General features: G+C 37.8%; 1 protein-coding gene across 1 annotated transcript in view; it reads right to left on the bottom strand.

The window, feature by feature from the left end:
* LOC137994576 (sodium/hydrogen exchanger 8-like) overlaps positions 1-12,099 on the bottom strand; it is a 19,817-nt gene extending 7,718 nt beyond the window's left edge. The window contains exons 1-10 of the mRNA XM_068840174.1: positions 11,888-12,099; positions 11,592-11,761; positions 8,380-8,460; positions 7,433-7,491; positions 7,256-7,339; positions 4,254-4,355; positions 3,723-3,757; positions 1,889-2,032; positions 1,376-1,514; positions 475-580 (exon numbers count right to left, since the gene is read on the bottom strand). Of these exons, the coding sequence (XP_068696275.1) occupies positions 475-580; positions 1,376-1,514; positions 1,889-2,032; positions 3,723-3,757; positions 4,254-4,355; positions 7,256-7,339; positions 7,433-7,491; positions 8,380-8,460; positions 11,592-11,761; positions 11,888-11,991 (1,024 nt within the window). The 5' untranslated portion in view covers positions 11,992-12,099. The remainder of the gene's footprint in view (positions 1-474; positions 581-1,375; positions 1,515-1,888; positions 2,033-3,722; positions 3,758-4,253; positions 4,356-7,255; positions 7,340-7,432; positions 7,492-8,379; positions 8,461-11,591; positions 11,762-11,887) is intronic.
* Between the last annotated feature and the right edge of the window lie 656 nt (positions 12,100-12,755).

Here is a 12,755-nt window from a genome sequence, read left to right on the forward strand (position 1 = left end):
TCATATTGCATGTGAAGGCTGGCTTTTTTTTTGTACTATGGGAAAGCTGGGTACCTCACCTACGGAGAGTCCTCAACCTCCATGTGAACAGGCCCTTACAGCCCCCGATTAAAAAAGAATGTGTGTTTTGCTGGATAATCTTGAAACTTAAAAGATAAATTGGTCCTATGATTACATTAAACCAACCAAATTACCACTAGATGTCCAATTTATCGTTAGTTTGAATGATGGAAGTAAAAATAAGTGTTACGGATGATTTAAAGACACGATTTTTTGTCACATTCAATTATGGTATGGGGGGCCACATGTATGCGACAAGCGTACATGACTTATGATTGTTGCAGCGTTTTCTGACATACACAACAATCGTAGCGAGTTGTAGGTGTGATTTATGCGACAAAAATCGTACCGTATAAATTGGAATTCTATGTATGAAATTCCATACAAGTTGAAGAGACTGCATGTATCACTCACCTGATAACTTAAGACCCTCTGCCAAGCCATAAGGAGCGTAGGAGAAAATTAGCATAGTACCAAGCTCAAGAGACGGTGTAGTTCGCAGATCGACATGTTTTAAGAGGTGAAAATTGTCAAGGAAAGACTCAAGTTGCAAGGACAACATAAATTTGCCATTTAATGGGGTACAAACCAGTCTGAATTCTCTACTGCAAAGGTGAAGCGGACTAAAAGTAACTGAGGAGCTTCAATATGTTCAGCTAGCATACGGTAATTATTATTCAGACGTTCTGGTCCCAAAGACAGTGACAAATAGTGGCATACTTGCAATGGTAGTAAATAAGATGGCTTTGAAATCTCAACGTCCAGTAGATGAATTTAAAAAGGTACAGACCATGCTTTTCGGAGCAACTGAAGAACTTCAAAGACATCTTACTTCCACCCCCACTGAAATTACCACATTATGATAATGGCTGAAAGTGTGATGAAAGAAAGTGAGCTGTGACAGTCTTAACTAACATACTTTCCAAACAATTGTGAACCGTTTTACCACAAAGAGAAACAAAAACCCAATGTAAGGGTGTAATGATACCACTTAAACAAAATGCCACATTTGCTATCTCGCGGTAATTCATGCTCACTGATCAAGAATGCTTAATATCTAATAATAGACCTTATTCATAAATGGCGGTCACATTTATAATTCTTTCGTCCACGTGCAAATTAGCCTACCAAGCCTCATTTTAGAGCAAGAATTCTTTTCAATTCCCTGTATAGTATCGAGGCTTGGTAGCCTAATGTGCACTTCGACAAAAGAATTATAAATTGACCTCCATTTATGAATAAGGTCTATAATTATTATCATCTCTTTAGTGTTAATTTTAATTTGAATGAATGTTGGCTTTGATAAGTAGGATATCAATGCACTTGTCAAAGCAAATACAATTCCAATAGCAGCTGATCCAGAGAACATCACAAGAAAATTACCCACAGCAGAAAAGAAAGTCTCAAATGAACTGCTGTCAGCATATCTTTCAGAGCCCATTTCAAGAATAGTGCTGCCAAAAATTTAAAAAAAATAGATATCAGTTTTACATGTAGTACATTCTGGGACAAAATACTAAAGGGACAATTTAATTATTAAGACAAAAAGTCAAATGCAAGACAAAAAATAATACAAGGTTACTGTATCCATGTACATGTATACAGGAAGATATGTCCAGGATTGTAAGTGATGAAAAGCATGTTAATTTTGAAAGCCTTGACTTAGAGATAACACAAATGCTAACATCCACACACCATATTGCTTGCAATCCTGGGTATACATGTATGCATGCATGTATGTATGTATGTATGTATGTATGTATGTATGTATGTATGTATGTATGTATGTATGTATAAAAAAGAACAAGATGCATGGCAATTAGCATACTTTGTCATGACAATTGAGACTGCATCATTGAGAATGCTTTCACCAAACACCAACATGTTCAGAGTTGGATCAACATCTAACGCATGGAAGATAGCAAGTGTTGCAACTGGATCAACTGCAGAGATCAGTGACCCAAATGCAAAGCTGTAACGAAGAACAGGAAACAATTTAATCTTTTTAATGCAACTTGTTGAAGGCTTATGCTCTCACCTAAATCAAAGGCTCTCTATATATGAGCTTAGCCTAACTCAGTCATTAATTTAGCAATCATTCCTTTAGGCAGGATTTGTGAAAAATGTTGCATGACATATTGTCAAAAGATCTCAATTTAACAGATAACCATACTACCAACAAATCAATCTACTGTGCATTACTGAGTTACAAAGAAATAGCTACAGCGTATATTGGCATATCCTAAAAGTAGGAAAGTTAAATATTACGAACTCTCAACCACGAACTATCTGAAAACTGGACATCCAAGTTGTATTCCATAAATTTTTTAACATGATAGGCTAGTTGAGGCAGGATTCGAACCTACGACCACTGTAACACCGGCCAGCTGCTCTACCCACTGAGCTACACTCTAGAGCCCAACGACCAGCAGGACACATTAAGGAGTTCAAGAACAAATAGGGAATTTAAGAAACGGCGACGGCTTCGACTACGAAATCGCTTCAAAACAGTGATATCATTGGTTAAAAGAGCATAAATAATCTTGCTGCACGTGCAGCACGGATTTTAGCAAGTATCTTAGCAGTCCTCTGCATAACGACGACGTGAAATCACCAAATTTTAGGTTTTGACGACAACGTAAACATGCAACAGAGAATCCTTCATTATCTATTTTAACTCTGAAACCGCTCATACCAATTTATTTTTAGGATACTTTGCCGATATTGTAGGTCGTGAACGAGACCAAATAATCGCAAAAGACTTATGATAGAGCCAAGTTATATTTTGAGATGACGTTTTCATCGACCGTCGCTGTCGTAGATCTTAAATTCCCTAATGAAGGCTGTAACAACTACGACAACGCCACAAAACAATAATATCACTGGTTAAATTGACATGCAAACCGGCCGAAACCGGCCAGACTTAGTATTTTACCCTGTCTAACGCCAGACGATTTTACTCGTCAATGGGGAACCCCTGGAGGTCAATGGGTTAAAAGAGCATAAATAATCGTGCTGCATGTGCAGCACAGATTTTAGCAAGTATGGTTTGCAGTACTCTGCATAACAACAATGTGAAATCACTAAATGTGAGGTTTTGACAATAACATAAGCATGCAACAGAGAATCTTTCATTCTGTTTTAATTCTGAAACTGCTTGTACCAATTTATTTTTAGGATACTTTGCCCTTATTGTAGGACGTGAACAAGACTGAATAATTGCGAAGGACTTATGGTAGAGTCAAGTTGTATTTTGAGATGACGTTTTCGTCGACCGTCACTGTCATAGATCTTAAGGTCCCCAATGTTCATTGAGAACCTAGATAAACAACCTACACACCAGGAGTTTTTGTAGCTCAATGGATAGAGCATCCAACCAGTGTTATGGAAGTTGTAGGTTCAAATCCTGCCTTGGACCCTGACTTTTTAGTTGTCCTTTCGCCCATAACTAGGCAACTAGCCTATCCTGTTCCAAGGCATGCATTACACCTTGAAACCTCAGTAGCTGAATTTGAAGATTTTTGATACTGTCTACTGTAAGATTTTTGAACCTCACCTGGAGACCAAAACCAAGAGAGGTGAAAGGTCTGAACATGACCATTCAATCAAATTGAACCTACAATGAGGAATCCACTCAAAATTAAATGTCACACACTGCTTACCTCTCCCTTAAATCAAGCTGAAATGCAACACCACCCTAACAATAAAGAAAGAACTCAAATGCGTCAAGGGATTTATTGAAAGAATCTACGTCTAATAATCATTAGAACCATCTGCTACCTGACAAAAAGGTAATAAATACAATCCACAAAAAAGGATTAGGCAAAATAAATAAGGACTCAAAATTAATGCTGTAGAGATGACCTCCTGATTTCAATGATAATCATACTGAACTTTATTAATGTGTAAAGTTCTTTAACTAGTGTTGAGCATTATTAAATTGGGAATACTGTACACAGAAATCAAATTAAATTATCTGAAATCAAATAGACTGTTGATTTTTGAGGTTTTCCAGGAACGGAAAACCGGAGTACCCTAGGAAAAACCTCTTAGAGTGGAGTAGAGAACAAACAAACTCAACCCATATTATGACACCAAGTCTGGGAAACAAATCCAGGCCACACTGGTGGGAGTTGAGAGACCTAACCACTGCGCCAATATTGCTCCCAAAATTTTCAACAATTATTCTTTACCTTTCCCAATAGATATATACCACCTCCAATGACAATTGCTGACACAGCTGTCCCAAACACTGCAAAGACTACGATTGATCCTATATTGGCAAAGAAATTACCCTAGGAAAGATAAAGTGAGTACATGTGCATGATCTGATGAGTCTTAATTATTGTGGTAGTATTTGAGCTACATGGTCATTCTAATGATGACAATCAGCTTTACCTCTTCAAGTATGATATAAACACCAATTAAATACCCTGTCAGTTTTAAATTTGAATCATCATGAATCATCAATCCAATTTTGATCCGGGTTTATCCCCTTAAAGACCCATTATCACTTACCATGATGCACCACGATTTGTTTATTATGAAATGCAAAGCAGTCACCCACTACCCGCTTTTGCGATCCACATTTTTTTCTCTTTTCAGAGGGTTTCAATTTTATCTTGAGAGGAGAAAGTTTTGGAAAACTGAACAAAAACAGTCTGTGAACTGGGAAGATTTGCGTGTACATTTTATTTACTGAACTCGACTCGATCCGCTCAACAATCGCAGCGGAGTCTTCTTTGAGAAACTCATGTACCGAAAACAAAACAGGGTTTCTTTTCCAGATCTCGACAAAGCAAGAACGATCCAGTTCAAGCGATCCAACTAATTGATGTCATATTGCGTTGATGATGTTCAAAAATGCCAACTTGTTGGTCACTTCGATTCAGAAGATGTGGATTTCGTCATTGACTGAATCAAATTATCAAGTTATGCTCTCAACCGAACAGTCACGGTGAAACGGGCAGGTTTGTGCTGATTTTATTTACTAACTTTATTTGATCAACGGTCGTAGCGGAGTCATTCTTTGAGAAACTGACTTACCGAAAACAAAACAGTGTTTATCTTCCAGACATTGTCAGAGCAAGAACTTTCTAGTTCAAGCGATCCAAGTAATTGATGTACGGTATTGCGTTGAAATTGCCAACTTGTTAGTCATTTCGATTCTATGATTCAGAAAGGTATCGATTTTATCATTGACCGGATCAAATTATGCTTTCAAATCTGAAACGAACAGTCACAGTGAAACGGGCAGGTTTATGTGTAGATTTTATTTACTAAAGTAATTTGACCAACGCTCGCAGCGGAATCTGTTTCGAGTAAGTGATGTAACGGACATTGCTCAATTGCGCATAAAGAATTCTTTACCACTTTGTCAAAGCCAGAACAAACTTCAAATATTTTTTCAGCAACAAAGACATTAACAGTACAGTTATTGAAGTCTGTTATTTGCTTAATCACTGTCGCGAAGCGAGCCGTGCGAGGACACAAAATAATTTGCCCATTCACGCAATGAGAACTTGGTCCATGAAATTTGAAGACGACTGCAGTGCATCACGTCGCCTCTTCTTGGAAATGCCATCCTGCGGAGCCGAAAAGGAGGTTTCACGATGAAGGAGAAACTCCGCAAACTCTCTGTGAGTATTGCTGCCGTATCCTGTAAGGTGCATAATGCTTGTCCACAGAGAGAAGACTGATTCTCGCAACCAAACCTTGACCAATTCTTCTTTCCGCTCGGTCGCGGCATCACTCGATTACTATTATCCAAGGAAATGTCAACTTATCAGAAGAGAATTGTAGAGTTTGGAAACACTTAAACACGACGTAGAACCAATAATAATCAACACGATGGACACGGATTTTCTTTCCAATCAATAATTCGCGTATAATGGCGGTTTCGTGGTCCACGATTCGGTTGTTTGCCGCGGTGCATCACAGTAAGTGATAAAGGGTCTTTAAACGGGGGTGGCCGGATTTACCCCACTTTGTCAGCAATCTTTCTAACTCCCACTGTCCATCTCGCTCGCTTCATAGCGTCCTTTTTCCCCAAACCAACGCTCTTGCTCTCCTTCTCCACTTGCGTCTTCCACGTCTTCTTTGGTCATCCTCGCTTCCTCTTGCCCTTCACTTCTAACTCCAATGCTTCTCTCACAACATGCCCATCATCCCTCCTCAACATATGCCTGTACCATCTCACTCCATTTGCCTTTGCCATCTGAACCACTGTCTCCTTCAATCTCAACATCTCCATCAGGTCCTCTGTCCTCTTTTTCTCCATCAGTTTTGCACCACACATTGCTCTCACCATTGCTCTCTCAGTCCTTCTCAAAATTGCTACCTCATTTTCCCTCAGACACCATGTCTCACTCCCATATAACATCGCCACGCTTGTGATAAATTGCGTGAAAATAACACATTATGTTACAAGATCACCTTGGCTATGGATACCATACATAAAACACATCTTTTACAACCATTTGACATTTTGTTAACGTTTAAATGATAAACAGGATACCGGTATTTCATGACTGCTCGAGCCAGGAACATGTTGTTGATTATCTCTCACTAACTCACTCACTTTGCTAGATAGATGATAGATATTATCAACAATAGAAGATAAAATTAATATTCACATGCAGCCACCACGATTAACTGGTCAGGAACATATTGGGGGGAGGGGGTAGTGAGGACTAACTAAAAAGGGAGAGAACAATAATCAACTTTACATTATTTATTTTGTATTTTTATATCAGTTTGAAAAGGAATAATTAATAAACCTACATTTCGTACCATTTTTGTTCAGGATGTTTATAAGGCCTCTCGCGAAAAAGGTCTCCACTTACACTTAGATGATTTGCATTTCCCTTTCAAAATGATTGTGGCAAGGTGAAGATTTAGACATAAAGCCAGGTGTGACTTACAACTAACAAATAGGGTAAACATTGACCATAGCCACATGTAAATAAACACGATGAGCCAAGGGTCCCCTGGCCTTAACTTTCGCATACAGAAAGGAGAGTCCTTGAGCAAAAAGTGATTCAATATTGCTTGGGAAAAACTTCTAAAGACCAAAAGAAATATTAAGGTGTTTCAAAGCCTTGGAAATGATTCTCAGCATTCAAGGATTTTGAAGATACACACAAACCCTGCACCACAATGAACTGCTCAATACTTGCAATGCAATAAAAATTACCTTGTGAAGAGAATACCCAGAGTCAAAAATTATTGGAGGCAGCAGAATGAGAAAAAAGGCAGTTGGGTTGAAGTGCTCTTCTTTCTGTAAAAAAAAAGTTCACATAAAAGCATTGCTATGATTTTTTTTTCCTCTAATATATGATCAATCATGAAAAATAATGGGACAACAACCAACCCGCCAATCCCCAAGATCGAAGTGGCTCAAAGCTTTTATAATCAGGCCAACCAAAGCTCCTGAAATGAACCAGAACAAAATTAATGCAATCTAGTGTGCTGTCACAAATATAAAAATTAACGTGGAGTTCAAAATTTAAACAACACCACGAGGCTAACGCATTCTCAGCCACCACAGCATTTACAGAATTTTGTCTCACAGGTCGTCGTCAACAGTCCTCCATCATGATCCATGATGATTGTGAGTGATGCTCAAACAGGCAATAAACAGTTTAAGAATGACAACAACACTGATGGCAACAGCAACAACTTAAAGCAATAACATTGCAGTATTGGTTAATGTAAAAAACAATCATGCAGCACATGCTGCATGCATTTTTAGTCCATTGCTTTGCATACTCACAATATGACTTGATGCACAAAAAGAATGACAATGAAAATGACGGAACACAATGGTAAATCTTTCACTTTCAAACTCAATTTCATGACGGTTAGTTCCAATTCCTCCTATTGCACAATGGAAAATGGAAAATTTTCTCCATTCTGATTGTCTAAAAGAAATGCAGTTTGAATATAATGCAAAAAGAGGAAAGAAACCAAGCACTCTGATTGGTCAATGCTGAAAGAAACTCACAAATCTTCAATCAAACGTGAGCTCTGGATGGCACAAAATTTGGATTCGTGATACAATTAACTATTGCAAATTGAAACAATATACACTGACTCTCTATCAGCTCACAAGAAAGCTTTGAGAACAAGAAATGGATGTAAAAATTTAAGTGATCAGTCAGAGTGCAAGAAGTGAATTTGAATAGTCACTCTTATCTCTTATACTTGTAGCCAAAATGACGAAGCTCTCGCCATGCGGCAGGCTCCGAGGCTGGCTCTAAGAATCTATCCTTTAGCTGATTGATAAAGTCTTAAGAAAACATGCTGGAAACAACTCACCCAAAAAAACTACGGCCACACTCTCTGGAAGATAATGGAATTTTGTCTTTAGCAGAAAGTGAATTAATAGGATACAAAGAGCTGAAATAGAGAATTATATATTGTCATTATTTTTTCATGCTTTTGAGCCGACACAGGAGACAACAAGATTGGAATGAAAAGGAATTGGTCCTGGAGATCATGGTAAAATATTAACTCAGTGGCAACTTTATGAATGCTAACTCTTCAACTGGATTCAACACATAGGGGCCGTGGACAGGAAGCCCCCCCCCCCCCCCCCCCAAACCTTTGTTTTTGGGTTGATCAAAGATTTTGTAACTTAAACCCCCACTTTCTAACATACTCCATGGCCCCTGACACAGATCAAAACTGTCTATTTCACAAATTGATGTCAGTTTGATCATGAATTTCATCATACCATTGTCAAAGTAGCTGAGTGTATCAGCAGACTACTTTGACAATGTTATGATGAAATTCATGATCAATAACAGGACAGATGCATGACATCAATTACAAATTTGCAAAAAGGCAGAGGGGTCAAAATTAAGTCAAAACACCAGAAGAACATGGGACAAAAATGCGAGAAACTTCAATTTTATTCAATCTGACGCGACCAATATCACGTCAGAAACCTCAGAAGGAGTAGTAGGATTGAGAAAGAAACAATTGGCATAGTGACCAACAAGAAAATCTTTATGAAAGGTGGACCTACAGTATGCTAGCAAAGAAATTGTTAAATTTGGTTGCTACAGTATAAAACAGGTCTGAACAAATACCTGAACTGTCTTTCATGTTACTGAATTGTTGTTCAGGTTTCTTTTTAGCGATAATCTGCTTAATAACTGACCAAGTCTTCCTCAGGTCAGAGCTGACAGAGATTAGTTTATCATGAAATATTTTTTCCTGGCAACTTGTTAAATTAATTAATCTAGATATCATCTAGATTTGTTAGATACAGTTTGTTTGGAATTGTTTATATAAATAGAGAAAATTCTTCCTGTTACAGGATACAAAGAGACCTTTTGTAAACAAGGGTTTTGAAGGATAGTGGTACTCAGGGTATAAAGGTTTAAGTGGAAATGACTTATGGTATGCTCACATAAAAAGGCTAGAGAATGTATCATAGGAATTATTAGTAGAGTCAGAGTTATAGAATTGAGACCACTCAGTGGTTTCCACTCGAGATCTGAATGCTGCAATTGTTGTAGGGTTAACAAGGCGTGCCAATCGCTTCTGGTGTAGTGGTTCAACATCTAATTTTAGAAGAGTGACTTGGAAAATTGGGAGATGATCAGATAAATCAGTGTAGAGAATGCCACTGCTCATACTTTGTTCAAGATTGTTTGTGAAAATATTATCATTCAGAGTTGCAGTTAAGGAAGAAATCAGAGGATACAGACTATTAGATATCATGAGATTGAGTTAAGAATATTGATATTAAAATCACCCATGAGATAAGAGAGTTAATTGTCAAAGCTGATTGCTGATAAGATGCCCTCAAGACAGTTGTTAAAATCAGAAACCATTGCATCAGGGGGTCGGTAGAAACAGCCAACAATGATATTCTTACTATGCGGTTGTATAATTTCCACAAGGACTGATTCATACAGTGCATTATTAGTCTTAGAAGACTGGAGATCAGTTCTAAGCTTGAATTCTAGATAAGACTGTATAATAAAGTCCAACCCCACCACCCACTTTATGTTCTCTGTGACTAGAGATAAAATGATAGCCTGGAAAATGGAATAAATAAAAATTAGACCTATTTAACCAGGTTTCAGAAACAGCAATGACACAGAAGGACCTGTTCAATGTAAGAAGGAATTCTGATAAGTTCTCACAGTGTTTTGGTAGACTGCGGATGTTAATATGAAGTGAGGTGAATGTATCAGAGGGGATCGGAATGGAGGCATCTTATTAAATTCTGTAGACGTTAGATAGAGATAATTTAAAAGTAATTCTGAATTTGTGGAGAAAAAGTTAGTCAGGATCAAGATTAGGATTCAATACCAAATGAGATGTCTCAGAGTCATCAAAGAAGGGGTTAAAATTCTTCTGTTTATGTAAATCAGTATCAAAATCACCTTGAGAATTGAAAGTGAACACCACAAAGAAGAAATCAATATCATTGTCAAAATGATTGAATGGAAAGATACTAGCAAGATGCATTGAACAGTACCAGTGGTCAATCAATTTAGACATAGCACTGTATTCAAGTCTAGTAAAAGGAGTAAATTTATGTACATTTTAGATGTTTCCAATTATGACAGCTATTGCAGAAAAGTGCTCTATGATTATTGTGGACATTAAATTTGCAGACAGTGCATGGAAACGTACTAGGCATAGAATTACAATACGTACCTATAACTACGAGTAGAGAATATGACTAAATAATAAAAATAATAAAATAACAAAAGTAGATTGAACAAGGTTTGAAATATCAATATTCAGAGAACGAAAAGATAACAATAACCAAATCCAAAGGAAAACAAGATTTGAAATATCAATATTCAGAGTAAACAAAAGTGATAGTACAGAGTCAATACTTAACTGAAGTCAGCTGACGATGGAGAATATTTTTGAACGATTTCACGACATTTAGCCATTGTACATGTAGTAAAGCGCTCAATGGTCGAAGTGTGTTGTGTGGGGCGCAAGCTGATAACGCCATCATCAGTCCATACTTTCTCAACGATGTTCGGAGGGATATCTTTACCTAAATACTTGCACATTATAATATGGCCTCTTGTTCTGTTTAAGTATCTTTCTCTTCCGTAGGATTTCAACTTTCGTATTGTGCCTTGAAAGTCGAACAATGATAGGCCTGGGCTTCGATGATCTCTTACCAACTCGATGTGAACGGGCTTATGTCTTCGAGTTTGAGATCAACCCCTAATTCTTCTTTAACGAAATTCAAATTAAAGACAGGATATCTGTATCTTCCTGGGTATCGACATATTCCACATTGCTCTCAGGTATGCCATAAATCCGGATTGTTTGAAAGAAAAACAATTACTATTTCTCAAATGGACAATCAAAAACTTCCCTGAAGAGATACCTGATCTCAAATTGCAAACCCTAACAATGTGGTTTTTGGGCCGTTAATTTTGCACCTCGCCAGCTAGCTGATCGATGCGCTAAATTTCACCAACAATGAAAAAAACTTTCACATCTTTTTACAAGAGAAGAAATACAAAACACCGATGTCATACCTACAACCAGCAAAATGAAAAATATTGTCATAGAGCTCTGTTTTTCGACCTCTGGAGATTCTGGTGGTTCTTCAGCCGGCTGGATCGTTGTGGGGGGAGTTTCTGTCGTGAGAACGGGAAGCGGAGTTGTCGTCGCATTTGCATCTGAGCCAGTGCCGTTCGAGTTTCCTCTGTGTTAAGCAAGTTAACAAACCGTCAAACACCCGCAGATTTCAGTCAAACAAGACGACCTGCACAAAATAAGCTCAAGTGAACCGTATAAACATTGTCGACAGGTTTTTGTAAGGTTAATTTACCGCAAAGAAATGCTTGCGTTGGGAGAATTCCCGTCGCTCTGACACCGTGGAAGCATGGCACACACAACAAACAGGAACACAGTTATCCATGGCGGATTCTTCATCTTGCGATGAACGAGGAAGCGTACGAAGACGATTTGAGGCGAAATTTCTCATGGATTAAGGATTATGAAAAGATGGACATCGCCAATCCTGAGGAAAAACAACAATTTTTTTTTTTTTGCGCGCGCATACGTTTTTAAAAGTCCTCGTGATCAAAGAGAGCACTGCAGACGCATAGGTCTAGAGCGCTCATGAGGACGGTACGGTGCCTACTAATTCAAAGATATTTTCGCCCCGGTTTATGATTATGCAGGAAATGTTGATCTTAACAAGTGTTACTGAAATCCGACAAGAAAATTGGGGGTAACCACGCATTTTCCAAAGATAATTCATGAATAATATTTGTAAAAAGCTTTTAAATACAAAGCAATCTATGGCGTTCTTTCTGAAATTGAAGCTTTATTATCTCTCAAAAATGCATGATTTCTTACTAAGATCTACTTTCTCCGTATAGTTTTAAACCGCGCAAAAATATCCCTGTACCGATAGGAAACCCGAGTATCTCGAGATACGCAGAACATATGCGCAATAACAATAGTAGGCACGGTCCTTAAAATTACGTAAAAACTCTTCATTTGGCTGAAAACAGAACTAGTTTTCTTTGTAGTAAGATAGCGCTTTAGGAGGACTTGTACAATATGTAACCAATCCATATTTTCACTATGTAGATGTAACATGTGTACCATCAGTGACTCTTGCGGATTCGATTTTGCTCTTTAAAAGTGAAAATAGTGCATTTGTTTGAATGCACGACCGGCTCCTCATT

Source organism: Montipora foliosa, chromosome 1, assembly GCF_036669935.1.
Source record: "Montipora foliosa isolate CH-2021 chromosome 1, ASM3666993v2, whole genome shotgun sequence".
In the NCBI taxonomy this organism is placed as follows: Eukaryota; Metazoa; Cnidaria; class Anthozoa; order Scleractinia; family Acroporidae; genus Montipora; species Montipora foliosa.